General features: G+C 42.5%; 1 protein-coding gene across 3 annotated transcripts in view; it reads left to right on the top strand.

Moving 5' to 3' along the window:
- The first annotated feature begins 1063 nt into the window (after positions 1-1063).
- The window catches only part of RSPO3 (R-spondin 3), a 77118-nt gene continuing 53073 nt past the window's right edge, over positions 1064-25108 (top strand). The window contains exon 1 of one of the 3 annotated variants that reach the window (XM_090135822.1): positions 1064-1755. In XM_090135822.1, the coding sequence (XP_089991948.1) occupies positions 1659-1755 (97 nt within the window). In that variant the 5' untranslated portion in view covers positions 1064-1658. Of the gene's footprint in view, positions 1756-1898; positions 2039-25108 lie in introns of those variants that run through there. The other 2 variants (XM_031611237.2, XM_090135821.1) reach the window with 2 other exon arrangements.

The following is a 25108-nucleotide window of genomic DNA, read 5'->3' as shown; positions in this document are numbered from 1 at the left end:
ATCCTGGATTAGAAAGACTTTCCCTAGAGCCCTTTTCAAAGGGTCCTTCCCACCGCCCTTTAAATCCCCTACATTTTATGGTACGAGTATTTCACAGTTCCGAGCGGGGCAGCGAGGGGAGAGACCGAGGAAAGGAGTTAGGCAGCAGCCACTGGTCGCAGCGCTCGGGGCTCCCGATGCCATCGGCGCCGCTTTATCCGCCGCCCTCTCTACTCCCGGCGATAGCCGCGGAGATAAGGAGCGGAGCGAGAAAGGATTCGGTGAAGTCGACACTTTCTCCCTGCATCAGCCTCACGCCCCTCTTTGCAACCTCCCCCTTTTCTCAAAACAGCGGTCCCCGCCGCAGAGAGGAAACGCGATACCCCTCTGTCCGACAGCGGCTGTGTCCCCGCTGCGCTCTCTGACGGGATCCCGGCGGCGGCTGCGGACGCCCCGGGGCACAGCGACTCGGCCCAGCCCCGCGCCCCCACTACCGGGACCGCTGCTCTGCTGTGCCTTGTGTCCTGCCGAAGGGGCTGTCCCGGACTGCCCCGTTCAGGGGCAAAAGGCAGAGGAGTATCTAGGCAGAAGGCCTCACTCCGGTCACTCCGGTCAGGCTGTAGACCCCACCACCGGCCTCCCCATCCATCTCCATTTAGAGTAGGGATGCGGGCGGACAACTGCCAAAGGGGTGCCGCACTGTGTCCTCCGCACGGTGTCCGCCGCACTACAAAAAGGCACGGCGCATCTACCCGACCCCAGCCAGGGGGGCAACTCGGAGGGTACGGGATCCCTGGAAGGCTGACGGCGGAGGGGAGGCGAGAGGAGCCCGGTCCCGGCCCGCCCCGCCGCGGGAGGCAGTACGATCGCGGGCTCCGCGCCCCCCGCCCGGCCCCGCTGCCGGAGGAGGACGCCCCGAGGGAGCTCCCCACGCCGTGCCGGGCGCCGCGGGCTCGCCTCGTCCCGCCTCGTCCCGCCCCGCCCCGGGGCCGCTCCCCCGGGGCCCCGCTCCGGAGCGGCTGCCGCAACGCGGCCCGGCGGGGGCTGCCCGTCGACGGGCGGGGGGGTCCGGCCCACCTGCGCCCGGCGGTTGCTCCGGAGCGGCGGCGGCGGGGCTGGGTCCTCCTCCTGCCCCCCCGGCGCTCCCGCCCTCGCACACTCCTCTCGCACCGCCGTCGGCCCGCCCGGCCTTGTCGGCACCTCGCCCGCCCGCCGCACGCACGGCCGCTCTGCCGCACGCCCACCGGCACCCCCCCACCATGCTGCCGGCATGGACCCCGGCGGCGGCTGCACGGCTCCTCTCGGCTGCTGAGTGCCCTCTGAGGTCCGCCGCAGGTAGCAGCGGGGCGGGCGGCGCTGAAGTGGTATAGGAAGAGCAGAGGGGCGAGGAAAATTAATAAATAAATAAAATAGGAGGGAAAAAAAGAAAAAGAAAAAAAAAAAAAAAGAAAACGGAAAGAAAAGGGGGAAAAAAAGCGCAAAAAGCAAAAGAAAAAAAAATAAAAAAGAAAGAAAGAAAAAAAAAAAAAGGCCACCAGCCCAGCCAAGCCTGTCTTTGGACATCGGCGCAGGTATCTGTGGCGCTGTGCTCATCCCGCGCCGCCTCGGTTTTTTTTTTCGAAAGGAAAGGAAAAAAAAAAAGGAACGGAAAGGAGAAGCGGAACTCTCAAAGGGTTACTATGCAATTGCGACTGATTTCTTGGTTTTTTATCGCTTTGAACTTTATGGAATACATTGGCAGCCAGCACGCCTCCAGGGTACGGCGACAGGGAAGAAGTAAGTGCGAAGGGCTTTCTGCTTTGCCGTCCCCTTTCCCCGCGCCGTGCCGCCCACCTGCCCGGGAGCTGCCGCGGTGTTCCCGAGCCCCGCGCCGAGCGGACCTGCGCGCGTTCCGCGGAGTTCGGATGGGACGGAGCGAGGTTCGGTTCTTTCCTCTTTTCCATGTCTCCTCACTGGGATGAGCAGCGCCGGCTCCGGGATGAGCTGCGGGTGATCCTCTCCGTCTGCTAAAGGGGAACCTTGTTTTCTTAGCTCTTCCCAATGAGAGAATACGGTGCAGGTAACTTTTTGCCGCGATGTCCCGAGAGCCTTCGTCCCCCCTCGATCACATTGCGGTGATCGGGGGAGGCCGCAGAGGGCAGCGCCGGGACCCGCCGGGACGGATCGCCGCCTCATAGCGAGCGGAGTCTACCGCGGTGTGGCCGTTCTGGCAGCCCCCGGGGCAGCAGCGTTGCCTCACTCTCCGGGTGATTCTGAGTGAGATGAATGCATCCTTCCCTCTCGACTCGGCCGCCCCGATGCACGTCGCGGGCAGCCGTGAAGGAGCAGCCCTCGAGCTGTACGGCTGCAGCTCCCCGAGGTGGGGAATCGGGAGACTGCTTCGGGACGGAGCTGAAGCGAACGGAGCGAAGCCCCGGCACGGCTCGCCCCGCGCAGGGCTCCGAGCGCCGCCGCGCTGTGCCCTCGCCGTGCTCCTCTCCGGCCCCCGAGGGCAGCGGCCGCCGCCGATCGCGCAGGGGAGGCACCTTTTGCACACCTACCGCTCTTATGTCCTCTTCCCCTGACAGCTGCGGACAGCGGGGAAATGCCATAAAGCGCGGTAGCTTGCGTTTATTCAGCGAGGAATACATAGAATTACTTCCTCAGGGAGAGGACGCGGGGGCTGATGTTATTATTTTTTGCTCCCCTCCCCTCTTCGGCATGAGTAGCGTTTGAAAGGCTCTTTTGTCCGCTCTGCACACAGGCTCCGATTCACCCGGCGTGCCCCGAAGCGGAGAGGGGCCGCAGTACCCCTTCCCCGCGGCAGCGGAACGAGCGAGCGCTCGGGGGCTCGGATATTGCCTTTGGCACGGGATGGCTCCGCGGTCTCACGCGCTAACCGCTTGCTCCCTTAAGCCCTGGCAGCCGCGGCCCCTCCGCTCCAGGGGCTCCCCGACGGAGCTCGGCCGAGGGACACAGCAGCCCCAGGGGGGCGGGAGTCGCCCCCCTCTCCACCCTCCCCGTGGTCGTTCCGCACACCGTTCTCCGCCGTCGGGGCCACGCAGCGGGGGGCAGCCCCGGGAGCACCTTGTGCGAGCCGCGCCGTGCCGGGTCCAGAGCCGGGCCAGCGGCGACCTCTGCTGTCCTGAGCCGCGGCGGGCAGCCGGCGGCAGGTGCTCGGCTCGGCTCAGCACTGCTCGTGCGGTCCTACCTGGGTCTTAGCCCCACTCGCTGAGCTGAGTGATTTTAGGAAGGTAGAGCTGGAGGTGTTGGCTGCAAAAAAAAAAAAAAAGGAAGACAAAACACCTGGATGGCGCGGAGAAGGTACCGAGAACTTGCTCAAAGTTTTCTGTTTAAAAGGCAAGAGTTAAGCTAAACTCACTGGTGAGCAATTGATGGAAAGAATTGCAGCTAGAGATGGAAAGTTGGCCCTTGGCTTTGTAAGTGAAGGGCCATATCCATCAGAATGTCTTACCGGGATGTGGTTGAGGTCTGGTTGAGGTCCTTAGATCAGGATGGCTGTAAAACACACTGAGGTATCACTACTACTTATTGGGTGTGAAGCAAGAATTAGAGCGTGAGTGTTTATGGAAGCTTTTATAAGAGAGGCTAGGGACACTATTTGCACAGATTACTTCAGCTGTAAATATCTGCGGATCTTTGTTAGTGGATGCTGCCACTTGAAAAAGTGACAGTGTGTGGTAGAAAAGACACCTGTCCGATGCTCTATTGCATGAAGACTTTCTGGATCTCTTGTCTCTTTTTCCCAGTCAGTCTCCTTTAAACATAAGTCCCAGACCCATTGCTTGGGAAGTGCTTCCAATTTTCCATCCCACCTATGTATTTCAAATGCAGTTTAAACTATTTTAATCGAGTCATGAACCGGTGCACTTCTGTTACTTCACTTCATTAAATATCCGAGGCCCTATCCCGTGTATTAATACCACCACATTTTAAGAGAAAAGAATAACAAAGCCCAAACTGACTAATTTGCAACATGCAGCACCAAGCTCAGCTCGTATAAATTGAAATTTCTTTCTTTATTTCCCCCATCAGAAGGGCCTGGTGCTGAGGCATTACTTATTTTGTACCTGTGGACCAAACGCCCATTGAAGTTACAAGTTGGAGTATCCAAAATTTCTGTCTCACTACAAATTGTAAATGTGCTGCTGGTGGAGTAGAAATAGAGGTGGATCTCATCTGAAGTCAACAGTGGGGTGCGGACGGGGCTTGCGTCCATAAATAGGTGCGTCGGATGTGATCAATAAGAGTTCAAAAGCAAACATGCCATTAGCCAAGAGATGTGTGTGTTCATTCTGATAAGAGCACTTAAGATTAACAAATTGAGTTGCTTGTTGGGGTCCTACAAGAGAGATTAATACGCAGCAAGTAGAGACTAGCATACCACCTCGTAAACTCTGTGTATCTGCCCGTGAGTAGTTTTCTTAGAAAAGAAGTAGGATTAAGTCCACAGTTCCAAAGTGTTTTGGCTCTGCAGACCACCGTCGGCCTTCCACGCTCAGCACCGACAGTCGTGCACCTTTCTCATTGACCTTTTAACTGCCGGAAATGGAGCAGTGTTTGATGTGGCTCTGCCAGTGACCTCCAGAGCGTTTGCGTGACCCCCATGGACTGCAAACGAGCCAAGGGCTAAATTTGGGTATCACCAGAGTAAGCAAAGTGACAGCAGACAGATAGAAAGTCCTGCGCTTGTATCAGTTCTACATCTGGGAGTACGGCTGTCAGCGTGACTTATGGAGCTGCAGTTTGGGTGCAGAGCTGCCACGATGCACACTGCTGGTGGCCCATGATGCCCAGTGTTGGCATTACCTCCCGCCTTTGTCCCGAGAGAAAAAGGAGAAATTACATTACTAGTTAAAATAACATTGTGTTTTGGGAAGTAATTTTTTTTAGGAGTTCACCATCAGTATGCATATTTCTAGCACTTATATGTATGCTTGGGGTCGGCATGGCATAGACAGTGATACAGTATATTCTAAGCATAATATAGGTGTTATTACTGATTTTTATTTTTTAGAAATCATTTAACATCTGAGTGCAGTAACTGAGGGCAGAAGTTAGCTGAGCAGTAGCCATCAATGAGCTGAATCTGACCTTGGGTGAGATTAAACTGTTCACTGTTAGCTCTCTTTCAGAGTATTTATGTGCCGCCGATGCATTTTATTTTTGGTGATCTTTGAATAGTCAGAGTAAATACTTTGCTGGTGACAAGTGCGTCCTTTTTTGTAGTAGTGAAACTACATTTCGCATTTGTGGATGAGCCCGCCTGTTTCGAAATACTGTGAAATTCTTATGACAGTCATAAGAAGCAAAAGCAGCCGTAGAACAGTCTCATCGTACTTTCAGAAACTGCGAACAGATTTCATAGCAGTGATATCTTAAATAATCAAATAGGGAAAGAGCCCTACCCCTTGCTGAAAGCATTAGAAGAGTTATAGGGTAGCTTGCTTGGGTTGTTTTTTTTATAGCTGTGTGTGCGTGTAGACCCGGGCTTGAAACATACCAGCTGCTGGTGGAGCAGCGCGTATCCCAAGAGCATCGGCGTGTGAGACTAAAGAACACCACAGACCAGTTCCCATTTCATACCTGACATCTGAAATGGTGATAATTTTCATTTCTTTTCCTTCCAGCTCCTGAAGGCATTTCTTAATCTATTTAAAAGTTCTGCTGAACTGTAAATACACGTAGTGCCGCCGCTTCTTAAAGCCATTGACAGTGTATCAGCAGATATATAAAAAGTCATACTTCTCTTTGCAGACGGAACAAAACATTGCTATTATTAATGTGATGACTTTAGAGCTTGAACCTGCCTCCATAGTTTTCAGTGGAGAAAGTTCCGTGGTCTTCCCTGAGCCGCAGAGGGCTCTTTTTCCGAAGGACCTCAGGAAAGATTTTGAGTTTTGAAGGATTCCTGTGCCAGAATACTTGCAAAATATCATTATCCAAATATGTAAGATACCTATATAGGAAAAAAACAATGCCCTGTGTCTTTTACAACTCTGACATATCATCTGCTTGGGAGCTAACCTCTTTCTTAAGCATATGGAAATGACAGCTATTTTACTACTTTCACTTACTGAGCCAACTGAAGCCAGTGCAGCAAATGCTGAAATGAATTTTTTCTTTTAAGCTTGTTTTCAGTGTATCAAGCCTTTGCAAATCCCTGGTACATTCCTTCTTGTTCAGCTTTTTTGTTCTTAGTCTTTTCTTTTTCTGGAGACAATGGAAATTCTAATAACAGAAATTGAGCTAGGACTTAGAAATGGGACTTAATCATTATCTGTTGCTTAGCCCGTTCGTTTTCCCTTCCAGTTAATAAAGCAAGCATGCTGTCTGGACTATGGCTCTTACCCACTAACACTAATAAGCTGCCTATCGCTTCATATTCAATCATTTATAGGCAGTGACTAATGGGAAAACTCTCCACTAAAACCATGGGGGTTCCTGAGAACCTTCTTCCCCTACAATAAATTGTCCCATTTGCTCTTGAAATTAATTTAGAAGTTGCGAAAGTCTGCTGAAAGAGATGTAAAACTAAGAAGGAATAATATTTTTGTCTCATTTCTAATTTTGGATTCTGAACAATTCAAAAATGCTTTGCCAATTTCTTTACCAAAATATTTCAGAACAAAGCAATCTTATCAGATGAGAAAAAGCAGCTGAAAGCATACGTGTTTTTAAACAAAAATCTGTCTGCTATTACCACAAACAATGCAGCAGTGTTTGTTCATGCAAAACATGCTCTGGCCCTCAAAAAAAGAAGATCTACAACTTTTTTTTTTTATAAATAACTGAATAACTGGGCTTCTGACAATGGCAAAACAATGACTTACTGGACACTTTATCATAATGAAATCCAATGGGATTTATTAGCAATTGCTTTGGACATATTTTTGTTGTTAGCAGTGAAATGAGCAACGTTACTTAAAGAACAAAAAGAATGACTGCGCTATGGCTATAGAATAGTTGTTGAATAAACATCCTTGTGTTTTGATTTCTAGCTTATGAGCTCTAGATCATGCGCTTTAAAATGTTACTATTCACTCGCATCATTAAAAACAACTCCCAGACAAGAAAAGGAGCCGCAAAACTTATTCACACAAGGGCTAGCTGCAGGGGTTGGAGCCACGGGGGCCCTGACTTCTGGCTGGGGTGGCACTGTGCTCCTCACACTGTGCAGTACTTTTGCTCCCCACAGCAAAGGCAGTACGGGGAAGAACTTACGGGGATGCTTATGGTGATACTGTTAAGCAAAAGTAAAACCCTGAACCACAGGTTCTACATGAAGCTATAGTAGCGTCCTGATACAGACATCATTCTTTCAGGTTTCTTGTTGTGTGTCAGCTTCGTGTCCTGACACATTTTCCATTGAAATATGAAAGGTTCAAGATGTGGGATTTCAGATGTTGGATGTTGGGTAAAGCAGATTTTGGGGCGCTGTAAAATAAAACAGGAACTCATTGATGGGTATTGGAATGGCAGTGATGTATGAATTCTGTGGCTTCCTGTAATGTGCTAGGGGAGAAACAGCAAGGCTGAGATCCAAGAGTGGGGCACAGATGCCTTAGGTGTGTCTGGTGCAGGATCGGAACACCTGAGTTCCTTACTTTCAAAGTCCTGCTGAATTGGCACCTCAGCCCTAAAGTGGACAGTTCTCATGTGGTTTGTTGTTTCTACGTGACATGTCAGCTTGTCCAGACTGAGCATTCACCTGGCACAGGAGACTTCTGAGCTCAGCGCTCTTCTGACATTTTCTTTTAAAGAAACCGTAGGTTAAAAAGGCAATAAATAAATAATACCGAATAATAAAAATAATGAAACAGATTTCTTCCAAAGATAACACGGGTTTCAATCATCCTGCTGGCAACTGCTTCTGTACATGGAAATACGGTTGTCCCTGTAAGCAGCTCACTGACTCTTTCCTCTCCTGTGCTTCTGGCTGCAGCCAAACCACCTGAGATGACCTGCAAATAAGAGTCAGTTTATGTGGCCAGATCAACTTGAGCTAACAGCATGTGACATAGCCTCGTTTTCCAATTCCAGGTGAATATTTTTGCTGCTAAGGTTTTGGATACATTAACGGTAATAAGGCTGCTCCTTCCTTTTTTTCAAAGAAAAGAGTGGGGCCTCCTTCATACTTTAAAGAATGTAGGCACACACGTAGGCTTGCAGGTCTGGGTACCAGTGCCAGGGTACCAAACACCAAAGATAGCCAAGATGTGAGACAGTTTCTGGCCCCAGTTACGAATTCCTTGCTCAGTGTGGTCATTTCTGTTCCCCCTTTTGGAGCCCCCCTATGCTTTCCGTGCACTGGAAGGTAACTTGGATGCCTTGTTCGGAGCTGCTATTGACACCAAAGCATTGACTGAGGGCATGGCTGCTCAAAGCAGTGATACTCAGAACGGCATAAATCCCTTACTGATCACCAGCTCATCTGCCCTGCTTCTCTCCACGTAACTCATCAGAGCAGCTTCCCTAGTGACAGCGTTTTGGTGGGAAGTTACAGCAGAGGTAGGCTTTTAATGTCTTTCCCTTGTCTTTCATGTGAAGCAAGGAATGATATTCCTTGGAGAAGGGAAGGGGAGAAGGTTCTTCTGTGAACTACAAATGCAGGAGCAACCAGCTGGTGGAACAAGATTTCCATTGCGTTTCTTGCTAACATTTACAAACATCCACATGAACCAGAGCTACTAAAACCTGACACTTTAATATGTTTACAGAGTTTATATGTGTTATCAGCACATGTAATAATCCTAACAGGATTTATTACAGGTTCCTTTAGCAACAACATTTTTTATTCATAACAGCTCAACTGGTCAGAGAGGAAAACAGCCAGTTTCTTCAGAGTTTGCCTCCCACACACACTTGCCCTGCATTATTTGATCGCTTATTCATGAAGATTACAAATATCAGTGTCGGCAAGTGTTTCATAACCTTGTTTCCTAGAATATTCCTAATTAATTTCACTGCACTTTTTCTTTGCTGCTGAATAAGAGGTTACTTTTTTTATTTTGCTTTATGTTACACTGCTGAATGAAGAATTATTCTCTCAAAATAGAACTAACTGGGACAGAGAGATATTTTTTTGACACGTGAGTCAGGAAATGTTAAGTGCATGTATTAAGCAAATCTGAAGATTACAGAAAGTTTTAGTAAAACACAGAATTAAAAATAATCAACTAAGATAAGACCTTCTTGCAGTGGGCATAGCATCCGCAGATGTTTTAAAATATAATAGACAGGAGTGTAAAGGCAAGAAAGGTAAACAAATTACACAACTTGGTAATCTGCAAAGATGCTCAATTTTGTGGTCCAAAATGAGATAACACATTTGTGGTTTAGGTTTCTGCTTTATCAAGAATTGAACAGTTAATGAGTTTCAGAGTTGAGTGTGTATTAAAACTGAACTTGGAATTTTGTATGAGAGCATAGAATTTTGTAACTTGTGCTGCAACCTGGATGGGCATCTTTAAGCCCAAGGCCTGGCTTTTAGGGCTAAAACATCTTAAATGTGCTGTGTAACATATCCACTGAGGGAAAGCTTCAGTGGTGTAAGAATTTATCAGTAGGATTCCAGTTAATATCAGCAAGAGACATCCATATGGCTGCAGAGGTCACATATTTTTTTCTAAGAAAAGACCAAAGTTATTCTGAGTTACAGTTAAATATAAAAACAAATTCCCCTGGACAGATAGTGGACAAAAGTATTTCCCTTTCTCTTTCGGTATCACTTATTCCTGCCAACAACCTACAAAATTCACATGATTTGAGAATGCTGATTTTCTTCCACAAATGGATACCACGAGCTTTCTTCTCAATAACTCACTTAGATGTTAATCGTGCTTTAAAAAAACATCTTCTTTCAAATGTCTCAGGACAAGTAAGCTGTTACATTTGTATCCCTGAATTAAATATATTTTAAGAAGTAGTGTAACAAATGGTAAAGTATGTTAAAGTTATGTGGTCTCTCAAAGGTCCAAGTGGGCCCGATCACTCCACTAACATGAAAATTATGGAAGAGATTTCACATAGGCTTTCCTTTGCAATGTTACTATGTGCTGCGTCTGGATGCTGATGAACACAAGTCTTCCCAATCTTCACAGAGGTTAGAAGCATGGCTTGTGAGTCTTATTCCAATTTTCTGGGATCTGGCTCTGCACAAAACGGAATGAGAACTGTACCTGTCCAAGATGAGAACAGGCTGCTGTTCTCCTCTTTCTGAAGAAACACTTCATAGCTAGCAGGAAAGTCCACTTCTTCCTCATTGTAAATTACAGCTGAGTCCAGATAAAATAGATTAATCAAATGAATTGTCTTCTCTTGCATTGCCCAGCTTCATTGATTATGTAAAAAAAGTAGGATACAAATCATTACTACCACTAAAAGACCACTGAGCATTACAAAAGTCAATCCATAATCCTCTCTGAAACTTTGCATAACATGTTGAAAATCAGTTATTCATTTATGGAACTACTTGGTTGAGCCTTTCCTTCTGGTTCCCCAACTGCCTGTGGCTACTGTTATGAGCATCAAAAAGGGCCTGAGTTTTTTATCTGAGGAATGCAGAGAGCTTTGACACATCTCATCCAAAATAGATCAGCCACAAAAATTGCAGTATCACATATGAGAGAGCTTATTCAGAAGAATCTTCCATTTCATGCTTGCTGGCTCCCAGTTCTCTGTTTTATGTATTTTATTCCCTAGAATCACACAGACCTACAGCTGTCATCCTTGAGCTGGAAAAACCCTTAACACACTGTTTGCCTATGATCTGCTAAAAAGATCTTTTCGACCATTAGCATACATAGCACTCAACAGAAATGTCAAAAAAAAAAAAAAAGAAAAAAACAACTATATACTTACCAGAAAAAGCAGGATGGTGTTTAAAACTGTTTGCAGAATGTTAGGAAAATTCATGATTTTGATTGAAACTGTATTTGTACAGGCTCATACATTTAGCCAACTCTTCTTCCCTTCTCTGCTGTACATTCATATTTTAATCTACATATATGCGTACAAACTCACATAAAGTTCTCAAGAGGAATTAAAGGACTTGACACATTCTTAAGGTATTTTCACTTTGAAATTATTTTAAAATATAATAAAAAGGGTCAGTCACCCCAGGCACAAAAGGTAGTTTTAAAATCCTTTTGATCTGTCTGAAAACTTGTCTTCTACTCTTTTTATGGTCTGTTTGGTCACAGAAAAAAAAAGTATTTTAAATCAAACACTCAACTAAAACAAAAATAATTGCATTGGAAGTTTGGTATGGGAGCCTCTTCTCTTTTTGTTTAGCCTGGTGTGCATAAAACTACACCAGAAATTTAAATGGAGCCTTCCTTCTTTTGTGGTATATGGGTGAAAGCTATCTGGCTTTACAAAAATCTATGAGCTGGTTGGGAATTTTAGCCAGCGAGGAGAAAAACAATGTTTCTTGAGATGGGCTTTGAGCAGGGGAGATGGGTAGTGCTGGAGAAGGATCTTCGTGTTCTACATAGCAACTGAACAGCACTGTTGCTAACATTATTTGGGGATGTCCGTGAATATATGTGTCTGTGTATGTGCTGAGGGAACATCAGTGAGTAGCACTTTTTGTGTCATTTATGAGAGAAGTGTGATGATCATAAGTTACATGGCAGGTTAACCTAGGGTTTTCAGTTAGAGTCTTGGCCTTGTTTTTATTGGGAGTTAGTTTAAGCAGAATAAACATCTCATAAAGATTAAGGGATTGATTCTGTTTCTAGTTGCAACTATTGTCAAGAAGCAAACAGATCGAAGAGCACTACCAACATAAAATTTGCATATTGTCAGACTACAGCTTAGATATTTATATAGGCTATTAAAAAACAAACAAACAAATAAACAAAAAAAACCAACCATGATGGTGGAGGATTTTTGTTCTCACTCAGCGAGGAAAGCAGCAGCAATACAATCTGTACTTTTCTTCATGAGGTATTGGTAAAAGTCATGAGGCTACTCCACCCTTTTTTGTCAAAGTACAGCTGCAGTTTGCCATTTAGCGGTGTGGGAGGGATCCTTTCACTCTTTTCTCCATACTGTACTTTTTCACTTTGTTCAGCACTCATGAGCTTTCTCTTACTCTGTTATCTTCTCAGCTACAATTGCCAGGCTTCCTACTTTCTTCTCCTACTCTATCTATGAATTTGGTTACTATTTCTCAAAGTAGTGACTGAAGTAATTCACAGAATGAAAACATCCACCATGCCAGGCTAGCATGGACATTGGATAGCTAAAAGAGAGGGAACATTCTCTTAGTGTTAGTATACTGTTAGTAACTATAAGCAAGTCTCCCTCTCACCATTCCCTTTTGATATAAAGCCACAGTTTATTGCACTTTGTGATTCTGAGCACATGGTTTTGAGGAAAAATGGTGAAAAGGGAACAAATCCCACTGAGCCATGGTATGGTGGTGTTGATGCTAGCAGTGGATTCCTGGGTGAGAAAAAAAAAAAACACAAAAAAGAAGTAGTGAATGACTCCTTTGATTTACAAAGCCACACTGTAAAAATAAGCTATGAATCTCTGCATGTACACAAAGATGCAAATCCATGGAGCAGTTGTCAAACATAGCCTGGTAGAAAAATAATAAGTGAGCTGGAAAAGTTTGTGTGCTTTAATGACATACATAGCCCTGAGGGCTATCAAATGCAAGAGCATGAAAGGTCCTGTTTGGAAAGTGGTGAATGTACTAATTGACATCAAACATAGCTGGGACTGTTTGATCAAGCACAAGTACCAAAACATTCATCCAGTTTGTCTACTGATCTCCAAGAAGCAGGGCAGGACCTTCGGAGACCAGAAGAAAAAGTTTACCAATTGTAAAAATATCTAGGGGAAGAGGAAAGGAAGGTCCTCCCCTTAATGTTCTCAATAATGTTTCCCCGAAACATTGTCAGAGAGTGCTACTAAATGCTCAGATACCAGAATAACTGCTCTCAGTTTAGCAGGAAATTCTCCTTCTCAGATGCAGAATGGATTGGCAGTGGAGTTTGACAGCCAAACTGCAATATGTTGCACTCCTTGAGCAATTCCCAACTTTCGTAATGCCTGATCATCCTAGCTTTCTGTATGCCAAGCCCTTTCTTCGACACACTGAATTCCTCAAAGCTCTGCACATCTCTATTCTCTCTTGTGACAGCAGTTGAATAATGTCTACAAATGGAAATATCTCCTCCTCTTGGCTTGCTACAGAACAGTAACCCCCTCCCCCAGTACACTCAGTCTAAGTGAATTTACAGAGTTAGCCTGACAGTTTCTGAAACAGAAAACCTCTGGTTAGTGACAGAACCCAAGCACTGCTCTCCATATGGGCGGGCCAGTGTTTCTTGCTTCTCGTTAAGATGGACTCCCTCTGATGACGTGGGAATGGAAGAGATACCACACCCCATCCAGCCGTCGGCCTCTTGCTGAGACAGCTATCATGTCTGCCAGTTCTTCTTGAAGGTTTTACAACATGGACAGTTTCAAACAAACATCAGATGAAAGCAATTTTGAGTCTAAACCAAGTGCAGCCAGGTTTGCATCGGTGATTTATTGGTGAAAGTCATAATCTCCTATTACCTACTGCATGAGCCATCCAGTTCTTTGGCTTCCAGCCATTTTTAGGGCCTGATTCTGCTCTTATTGAAGTTAATGGGAGGTTTTATCACTGATTTCAATAGGAGGCCTTTAACTTTCCAGTATTCTGTCCACAGAGGCTTGAAGTGATTCCAGATTTCCATCACAGTCTGCGGTTCTCCTCTTTAAGTCAATTGGAAATTAACAGATTGCCTGGGCCCACACCTTTGGATAAAGGAGAGCTATAGATCTGATTCAGCTCTCACTCACAGACCAGTTTCATACCTCAGTAGAGTTACTCCTGATTTATACTGGCAGGAGAGTGAGGTCCAATGTTCCTTATGCCTGGGTCGTTGCCAGCAGAACATGGAGAGAATTCAAGTCACTTGTTATCCCTTCCCCTGCACCTCTCACACAGCGTATGCATACATATATATGTGGATATATTAGAATCATCTGGACTCTTTTAAGTTATTCACCATTGAAACTGACTTCAAATTCAGATTTTAACGTTGAAATAACAAAGAAGGAAAAAAGAGCCAGAAGGGAGCCAGCTGCAAGGGTACTCACAATTTTCATCAGTCTACGGGACACTCCTAATAACATATTTTACTACTTTGTAGTGAACTTTCTTTGCTTCTGCCATAAATACATTCCCTGTGCTGTAAATGAATAGCTTGCAAGCTCAGTAAAGTTAATATAAAAGAATAAATCTTAACTACCTAATGTCAGGTCAGAAATATAAATCTTATCTAATATGCCAGGTCAGAAGGAAAGAATACTTTTAGCTGAAAATAGCAAATACTTTCCAGTGCAGAGTAGGAACTTATTTTTCTCTTTAAAAAAAGTATGCTGCCCCTAATAAGATGAGTTGAACAGTCTCTTTTTAGAATCTCCACAAGAAAAATAAACACACAGAGCAGAGTTAATTTATAAAATGCTCCAAAGTTTATTTTGGCAGAACAGTTTTAAGCAGTGAGATTTCTCTCTCTCTCGCACTTGCATTCATACACACACATATTCACACACACACACACACACACACACACATCTCAAAATCAGGGCAGGGCCTTACAATGGCAAATACTACAGAAAACTATTAGATCTGGACAAATTCACAGATCCTTATTCAGGCTAAGCTCTCATTTTAAAATCAGTGTATTTTTTTTTCCAAAGTAAGACAACAACCCTCTGAGCTTTTCTGTGACCTGCTGTGTGACAGTGAGGGATAACAAGCTGCACAAGTGCCTCTTGCCTCAGGTTCTACCAGAGATAGGGCAGGCAGTAAAGTTTTCATCCCCTTCTCCTGCTGCCAGGGCCCCATGCACTGAGCATTTGTCTGGCACGTGTGTCGTTCCCTGGGGCCACACGCTCTCCTTGCTTCCCAGTACTCCTGCTCCTCCTTCACACCTCCTTCACATGAACAGCTCTGGTTCTTGAGGCCCATGTGTGCCTCCCACACTGTGAGGTGCTCGGTACCACTATGTTATAGAAGGCAGATCCTGACTGCTAAAACCCCACAGAAGAACACAACGAGTGGGTTTCTTTTCTTTTTCCTTTCTGGCTTCTGGGAAGATGCCAGTAATTTCCAGCATTTGGTCTGACAACTCTTCTACTGTAAATATTTAGAAGAATCCGTTAGAGATTAAACAAAGTGTAAGTAACTGCTCCTAATTGATAGCTCTTATTATTGTTTGCAGCAATAGGCACTTTACTAACTTATGTGAACATCCTTACCTCTGGGTTACTTGTAGGGAAGGACAAGATAGAAGGCAGCAGGCAGAACACAGTGTAATTTGAGCATCAGTATGTTATCATTATAAATAATCAGTGCAGAGACAGCATTCTGTAATGTGTGCACCCTACTCACAAATCTTCAGGACAGCAATGGGCAGAGTATGCTAAGGAAGTGTCCTAACTGATGTGTTTTAACTGATCTGTATCAGGCTGCAAAAGTACTCAAAGTCCTAGTTCGGACTTTTTTGCCTTTCTGTTTTCTGCCCCCTCAAAACAAACAAAAATACACAACAAAACATCCCTCCTCCCAACATCCCATCACTAACAAAAATACACAATTCCAAACCCTCTCCCAAGCCTGCTTTCATCAGGAACAGCCTTTGCACTATTATCATATGATAAAGGGGAAAAGATGAGCACTTCTCTGGTAGAATATGTAACTTTCATTATCTAAAATTCCTCTGTACAGTGTCTGAAGTGTTCACTGTTCAGTGTGATACTGGAAGCAGGTAAGGGTGTTCATGGGCTGATAATAAGATTCTTAAGAAGTAATGCTGGCAGAAATAACTTTCCAGTGGACTCAGAATTGAGAATTAAAATGGCCACATTTACAGCTTTCTGAGATGAATGAAGATGCATTGTTGCACCTAAAGTCTAGCCAGTTTTTGTTTTGTTTTGTTTTGTTTTGTTTTGTTTTTTTTGCTGAAAAAATATATGACATGCTGGAACACAGTTAACAGCAAGTATATTTCTGTGATGTGCATAGCACTGCAAGATTTTGTGTTCCAAGAAAGGCTGGTGTTACTGTTAATTTTTTTCCTCATTTTAATTATATTATATATATACATATATATTGGCATTTTGCAGTGAGAAGTGTGTGCTGGTTCCAAAACAGAAGGGGCAAAAATGAATTACAGAGTTTGACTCCAGTTTCCTCCTTGTTGGTCCTGCAAGAAAAAAAGGCCTGCAGCTCATCCAGGCCACTTGTGATGTTTTCCTATAATGGTAATATCTGATACTCAGAAATATCTGGCATGCAAGATAGCTCTCTTGGAATTATATATAATTTTTGAAGTTGGCAGCTTCCTTTCATTTTCCCTCTCTATCTTAAAGAAAATGTCTAGATATTCCCTGGGAGTTATTTGTGGTGTTCATCATTTCATCTTAAGTTTCATAGTTACATCTGAATTTTCAGACTTTCAGTCATCATTCTCAGTATAAAAGTTCAGAACTTTACTGAAAAGGTAGTAAAAGTGAGCTGGGTAACTGGGAGAGTTAGGTGAGAGCTGCTGAGCAAGAGCATGCTGGCTCATTGGATGTTCCCATCACTTATTTCAGTCACTTATGAAGTCACGGGCTTCAACATCACAGCAGAGAAGAAGGGTGAAACTTGTTAAAGTAAAGATGCATCCTACAGGTTGCCTAGAGAGTGAAAAGGAGAAGGTACAGTGCTTGTGTTGACCTGAAGTAAGCCTCTGCAAGTTAAACAGAAGGGGATGCATCAAAAAATAATAAGTAATTAACATCCCCTTTGCAGAGGATATTGGACTGGTGTCTAGACAGATGAAGGTGATGTTTGCTCCAGCTTTTCCTCTGCGCAGTTGACTAGTACCCAGAACAAATTAAGCAGTGTGTTGTTTGTGTATGTTCACAAGCATAAGATGCACGTGAAGTACACAAGTGGAGATGTGTTTGACTCCGGTGAATGCAGTGCATTTTCCCAAGTGTTGCTGAGGCAAGGCCATCTCTGACATTTGGCTGAAAACAGTAGCAATCTCTCAGAGAATGACCGCTATTGAGTAGGTCTTGGATGGATCTCTGGCCTTTTGCTATCACTGGACATCATTCATGTCCAAAAGCAGCAGACAAAAGGCTGCATTTGGTCCTTGGTCTGTCTGGGCTTTCAGGTGCTGACACTTCCTTCCCTAAAGCCATTAGGAGGAGAGAACAAGAGTATTTAGAGTTTCTTGACAGTGGCAAGGATGATGAATGTCAAGCAGCAGGTATGGGGAAACAACTTCCATGCATGCATATGAAGCTTCAGGATATTAAAGCTTATGCTCTGGAAAAGCTCTGGAAGGGCAAACTAGATGGTCTCTTCAAGGAAGAGGTACATGAGTAAGGAGTGTTTCTAAGCTGGTGGGCTTGGATAGCTGAAAGCAAATGGAGTTGTTCTACACAGAGCTCCTCTAAGCAAATGTGGATCTGAAATTGGGGCCAATTTTTGAATTTCTGTCAGGAGAAAAAGCTTATTTTCTGACACATGTTGATATTGTAGAATCAAGATGGTCCAGAATCTTTTTTTACAATTACAGACAGCAAGATTTTTAATAGCATAGTCAGATTAATTTAAGAGTTGAGTTTAGTAACACAAACATCCTCACTAGTGCCAGCAGTTCTGTTAACATTCTCCTTATAATAATAGCATTAAGAAACAGAAGTAAGAATGCACCTTTCAAAACCCATACAAATATCAGTCCATTTTTCATATCTATCCTCTTGAAAGTTTTTCAGTAGACCATTGCCATCAGTTTATGAAAAGCATAAAAGAGGCAGAGAAAGTATTTTCTAAGTCTAGTCAACAGTAATGATCTCATTTTAAGACCTACAAGTCACTTACAATTCTTGCTGAAGTCCAGAAGGTCATTCCTCTTTTGTTTGTTTTGGTTATCAAGGAACAAATCTTCCATTGGATAATTTGGCAGGTCTTTGTTGATGTTTGTATTTGACTGACCCTAATAAATAAAGAATTTGATCAATTCCTTTGGCTGCAGGGACTGAAAGCATAAATACCAACAACCAAGCTAATCATTGGACATAAAATGGCAGTTCTTGCACAATTTAATCCCTAGGTAGAGGTTTAAGATAATTCAGATGGAGTGAGGCCTAGAAATGCCTGTTGCCTCTGTGACTACAAGTGCCTGATGCTCCCACTCTCCATCTACAGAGTGTTAAACCGAACAAGACCCAAAAAGATTCCCAAGGAGACAGGAATGCTGGTTGCCTACAAAAAGGGAAGGTGAATCCCTATATGGATCCCTAAGTGCAGGCACTTTGATTTTCAAAGTTGGGTAGAAACCTTGCAGAAATGGTAAAAAGCAGTTGAAAGAGAGCAGAACGCCTAGGACTCCTAGTTTCTACTGTGGAAAACGCTTTAGTGTCATATTTGAATGTTCAAGTGCAGCATACATTTTAATTCTCCATCACTTCAGGGGAATTGCTGGTATATCATCTCCCTTTTGATGTGAAGGGCTATTCCTGCTTATCTCACAGTGTTATGACAATGATGAAAGTGATTCTCAAAATTTGCTCCACACTGCAACATGGTTGGTTATATCATAAACATATGCAACATGAGTGTGAAACACATGACTGAGGATAGGAGGGCATTACAGACACTTAGCCTAATTGTGAATGACTACTCTGCAACTCTCTAAGAGCTGAGGTGTTCAGTTTTATATTTCCAGAACTGAAGCCCAGTTTGCTGGGGAAGAAAAAGAAGTGCAAAAAGAGAGACTATAATAGTAAGTTCATTTTTCTTTTTTTTTTTTTCTAAGAGCCATGCTCACTGAGTGGACATGCTGTTTAAGGCAACAGTTAATCCAAGCTGTATATAAGACAGCACCTTAAACACATTTCAGAGATGCTAGTTTGAAGAAGCCAAGTGAAATGCATGCTGTAGTTCAGACAAGACAGGAGCAGTGAATAACTTGGCTTGTTATTCCTTCTGCTTTTTGAGGAAGGAGTATTCCATCATTTCATTCCATTAACACATGAAACAACATTCCATTTTTATATCCCCTTTAAAATACTAATTTATCAGTGCTTTCTTAAATTTCTCAGATACAGAGAATAAACAAACTGAGGAAGAGACCATACTGTTGAAGAATTTTAAATAAATGTTTAGGTTTTGAAAAATGAAAAGGTACTGTTAATTTTCTTTTGCTTTCTCAGTAATTTCATATGAATTAATATGAAAAGTTAAACTACATTAGACAAGTGGCTAAGATTATGTGAAATTAAAAAGATACTTTCTTGATTTCTTTCCTTCTCTATCCTGCACAAATATATTGTGGTAAAATCAACAAGTCTCCTACCGTCTGTTTGCTTACACTGATGCTTCATCCAGCAGATATGCTACATTGAAACCTTATGAGACATAAAAATCCAATTTTGTTCATAAGGCAACAATGTGGAGTTTGTTTTAAGGAAACTGAAGTTTATTTTATTTCTGAAAACTCCTGTGAAGCAAGTAGTTCTCAAATCACAAAGAAAATATTGGGTCATCACTCTATATTAAAAATATGGCATTTTTATTTGCTTTTATCCACAATTATTTCACTCTCTTTTTTCTGTGTCATCAAAATCAGATTGATGAGCATAACATGACTCACTATGAGTAACAAAACGATGATATTGCTGATACTATCTGAAGACAAAATGCTAACACACTGCTGAGCCCTCGGAGTATTCAGCCCACAGCCAGGGCTCTGACTGCTCGAAAGTGCTCTTCAGATGGGCAGAATTACACACCTGACAGCACTACCATGATTCTGTCACTTGCACAGTCTGCAGTGCCTTGCAGACTGTGTTATCTGAGAGATGCTGGGGGTTTTAGGATTAGAGAGCCTGCTGGGAGAGGGGTAACATGACCGTCTGCCTAGCAAAAGCACTAGGACCTGGTCAATGGTTCCTTTCTCAGGCGAAATAATTTATGGTTGAGCTGCAGCATACTTTCAGAAGGATGTCTGGCCTCTTATTTGAAGCACACATGTGATTGAGATCATATGGCCTCCCCTGAGGCAACTGCAGTTATTAACTGTGAAGGTGTCCTGAACTTGTTTGGATTTTGTGATCAAGATTCACTGATTCCCATTTCCAACCACTGATGTGCTGTATCTTACTTCCAATAGCAAATGGTTTTATAGCATCAGATATTTTAGAGGCAGCTCCTAATTGCAGACTGATTGTTTTTTTCCACTTAGAGAAAGATGGGCTTTTTGAGAGCACACTTCAGGTGAGGCTGGTTTTGTAGAAAACACTCCATTGATCTAGATACAGATTTTATTGTATGTTTTTATCTCTAAAGCAGGCCTGACTGAAGCTTTAATGTATCTGTTCTCATGCCTGTTTTATGCCAGTATAATTCTTCTGGTATTAAACTTTCAGAGAACTGTTCCTTGCTTATAAACTCATAATAGAAGAAAGAACTGGAGAAGGATTGGGTTTACCAAAGCATTTTTCCTGTGTTGTGACCAAACAACTGTGTTTCTGATGTAAGTGAATACCACAAAGCTGTGGGCTGAAAGCAGATATCCCAGTGCAAACTGCCTAATGGCTGTACCCTGCCTCCAGCAGCTCTCGGAAATTATGTACCATCACGATACTTCAAAGCTTAGAAATCTTCAGAGGAGGAAAACAGCAGTGAAATAATTCACTGGCTCTTCCGAATGCCCAGTACTGAACTCTTGCTTCATCCTAAGCATTGGGATGGCCACATCTCTCACGTAGTATAGAGCAGAACAAGGCCAACAGCAATCACGTTGGGTTTTGGTAAGAGTCCAGCATCTCTACAGGTTTTCCAGATTTATCAGCTATGACTGGTTAGTTCTCAGACAGGCAGTGTATTCCTTTTCCAAACATATGCTGCTGAAGAGTTGCTTCATTGAAGGAAGGGAAAGGTAATGTCATCCCTAAATGCTCTCACATGACGGAGCTGGGTGTTACTCAATTGCTTGAGGACCTCAGGGTAAGAAGTCTTACAGACTTGCACTTATATTTGGATCATTATTGCTACAGCTACTGTTGAGATTAGATTAAATCATGTTCCCAGGGCTTTTTAAGGATGGTTGAAATCACAACATGTTTTGTGATAATCATATTTTTCTCTCTTTCACATCAGTGAAAAACACTGTAATCATTTTCCCCGATCATTTGGCCTTGTTTTCCCTTGGTTTCCCTTCAAAGACCTCTTTCCAGTTTTCTGTGAGAATACCTTTGTTGTGCTTTCTTGTTTCCATATGGAGTGTTACATATGATGTTGGTATGGAAAATATTACAGAGTAAACAGTGGATTTGAGCTGAAAAGGATACTTAAGAGATTAAGGAACAGGATTTGAGTCTCTCTTTCCAGAACACCATTTTTTTCTTATTGAAATCAAAGAAATCTGATTTTATTCATAACCAGAATATAGTTTAGGAGTTTATTGATAAAATCAATAGGTAATCTCAAATTTGAAAATCTTTCTGTTAAAAAAGCATCTTTATTGAGCCTTCTGCAGCAAAGAAACAGAGCTGCTAACTCTAAGCATTGAGGAATCTTACTCCCACATATTATGACAGTGATTTAAAAAGCAAAACCATTAATTTTTAAGAGTTAATAAATTAAAATAATACCAAACTCTTCTCATAAGCATTTTGAGTTCACAAAGCTTTTCTCTGTAGAATTAGGAAGGAGATTTTCTTAAAAAAACTCTTTTAAAAGCTATGTTTTTGTTCCTCTGAGGCACATTGAAAACATAATCCTGTTGCAAACATTTGAAGCTTTTTGTTCTTTACTATGAAATCTAAAAATACTGAAAAAAAAATTAAAAATGAAAAATGATTTAGTCTTCTAATTATTGAAGGGATGAGAAGTTCAAGACATTATTTTTAGTTTTTGGGTTAGTGTGTTAAGAGTCATGCTTTTGTCTGCTTCAGGAAGATATGTGCCAGCTACAAGCATGAGAGCCTCTATTCAAGGATGTGTCCTTAATTTTAATCAGGCGTTTAAGTCTAATAGAAGTCAAGGGGTCTGTGTCACATATGTGAAGGTAAATATATGCTGATGTGCTTTTTGGAATGGGGTGAAATTTAAGCACAGGCTTACTTAGTAATTGTTTGGGTTTTCATACATTTGGGTCTGGATAAGCAGAAAGTAGCATAGAATGGATCAACAAACATTAAACGTTATCTTGGTGCTCAGTATATAGAAGAAAAAGGGCGTTTTATTTCCCTAAAATTTCTGACTTTTTTTGTTATTTTTCTTCTCCCTGCTGCTCTTTTCTCACCAACCACAGTTCTAGTTTGCTGTGGACAATTCCCAAAGGGAACATTTCTTGCTAGAGTAACTTAACCTACTCTTTTCCTTTGCTTACAGCAAGTACAGCACCCCTTGCAGAATGCAGAGCAGACTATTTGGCCACAAGCCACCACTAATAGCATGCTTTCCAATAATCTAATCTCTTCAGTCACAGAACAGAAATCAGAATGTTAAAAGAATTGACTTCCCAACTCGCCTCAATCTGTCTTTGAAATCTGTACTTGGAAATGTCATATGATTGACTAGAGTAAATGGTTGCCACACTTGCACCCATGAGTCAGTAGTTGCTTTCAGTCTGATGTATATGAGAGAATCCCATATGAAGCAAGGCTGAACACAGTGCCAAGAACAGTTATACATGAAGGTTTGTGTGGGCAAAGTAAGAAGCCAGAAATTTCAGCCAAACTTGAGAACATATTGTAAACATCCATGAATTAAACACCTCAACACTCCGAAGAGATAGGTATCATTTCTCCTTTGCAGCTGAAGAAACTGAAGCCCATAGTTGACAGGGCCAAAACTTTTATGTTTGGCTCTAGGAGTGAAGCAACTACTCTTTGATTAGTCTCCTACATAAACAGTTGCATTTTCAGACGGTCTACCATTTGCATCTTCCACTGGCATGCTGAAGTTCAGGTCATGTATTTGGGAATGATGCAGGAGATTGATTATCTCACTTGAGGCCCTACATTTGAAAATGTTGATGTTATTACTTCCAAATTCACAATGCTTGAAGATAGAGTGTATTTCTGAAAGGACTGCATGCTAGTGACTTCGTCAGCCCTGAAAATGCTAGCTTTCTCCAAAAAGTACAGAATGGTGGTGCTGTTAGAGGGTCTTCGGAAACAGGCAAATACAAAATAACTAGATATTGAAAGTTTGCCTACTGCTTTTATTTCTTCTGCCATGTTTGCTTTATTTCTTTTCTGTACTGGAATGTGTGTAAGTTTGCTTTGGCATTGGACCTCATGTATGTGCAATAATTTTTCTCACTTTCTAAAATGATGAAGATCTCTGTTGGTCTACAGAATACAGTTTGATGCCTTGGTCCATCACTCCTATACAGGAGATCACTCCTATACACAGTGTCACTTGAATTCGGTCGCCAGCGGTGTGTACTTATGGGGAGCTGATATCTCATTTTGACAGCAAACTACTTGACTTGCTTCATGCCACTCCATGAAGTCACGGAGTTGGTTAAGACGGACGTTTTCATAGTAGGGCACAATTCAACCTTTCCTTTTACTTCTTTCTTTTTGGCATCCACATGTGTCATTTTTTATCATAATGTCGCTGCAGCAGCCCAGCATTTGGAGTGGTGTTGTTGCGGTCATTTCATATCCGAGGCCTGTCTCATGGCAGCCCAACATGATGCCGCAAGCCACTAGCCACCAGTCGAGCTGCCAAACATTCATCGTATTGGATGCTTTCAAAATAACTGCTGTGATTTCATGTTTTTCTAATATCTGGAGGATGTTGGGTTTTCACTGAAGCCTAACTAATTGTTGGTATAACTTATGTTAGACAGTTCTATTTGCAGCAATAGCTTCTATTTCTATCATTTATTCTGCGTCATCTTAATTATTTTACAGTATGACAGAACAGTCCTTTCTTGTTCATTACTGTAGTTTTTAGAAAAATGTTATTCAACAGAGCACTGCTGCAAAGTGCCAAAAATATTTTGCAAGCTGGCTAAGGCATCTGACACCTGGAAAAGCAGCCATTTCAGCAAACGGATCATTTAATTATGAAGCAAGTTGGGTAGGAAGAGCTGCTTCACTAATTTGTTCTTACCTGTGCAGTGTAAGGTTAACATGAGCCCTCTGGGCACTGATTCAGCCTGAATTATATGATACATACTAGTTCTGTTGGTGAAATACTTTAGCAAAACTGTATTTTTAAGACCAACTGTACATAAAAAGTGTTGGAGAGTACATTTATTGTTCATCAGCAGTATTAAATAATATACCAGACAAATAAAAACTAGCTACACATGAAAGTTATAATTCCTAGACTAACTAACTAACTATTAATCTTCTCAAATGTTTTTATGTTCAGTTTATGTTAAACTGATTTTAAAGAGAAAAAAAAAAAAAAAGCAACATTGAAACAGTTTCAAAAACATTGACTTTATAGTTCTTCAAAATACTTAATAAAACTAGTAACAGTGACTCTAAGCTTTCTTGATGTTTAATTATAGGTTTTATATTATATATATATATATTTGGTTTATTTTGTTTTTCTTTACCTTTGTCAGTAGGTATTCTCCATTTAATTATTTTTTCTTTAGGATTTCCTTTTCCTTTTAAATTTACCATATGTTTTACCATTCCATATCACATTTAAGTTATTATTACTATATCAAATTCTGAATTATTTTTTCATCCTGTTTCATTTTGATTTATTTGATCGGATATGAAGGCCATAAAAAGTGAAATTGAAATCCAGTATTTCCAACAAATTAAAATAGATATATATTTTTTTAAACAGAATATTTCATCATCTTTTCTTCTTATGTCAATTTTGCATGAATCCCACTTTCAAAAATCGTTGTGCAACAGCTTTTCCAGCCTCCAGTCCAGAGGGGCAGACATCTCAGCAAGTAGTGCACACATCCTTTGGCCAACTGAGCCAAGCTCCCAGTGATGGCCATCCTCTCCAGGCCATTCTCACCCAGCAGGAGTCTCCAGCATGGGCAGCCTGGTGCCTTGCCCTCTGCCTGAGACTCTTGCC

This window comes from Phasianus colchicus, chromosome 2, assembly GCF_987193195.1.
Source record: "Phasianus colchicus chromosome 2, bPhaCol1.hap1.1, whole genome shotgun sequence".
NCBI lineage: Eukaryota > Metazoa > Chordata > Aves > Galliformes > Phasianidae > Phasianus > Phasianus colchicus.
The sequence above is the reverse complement of the archived record's forward strand: the minus strand, read 5'-3'. Positions and strand labels throughout refer to the sequence as shown.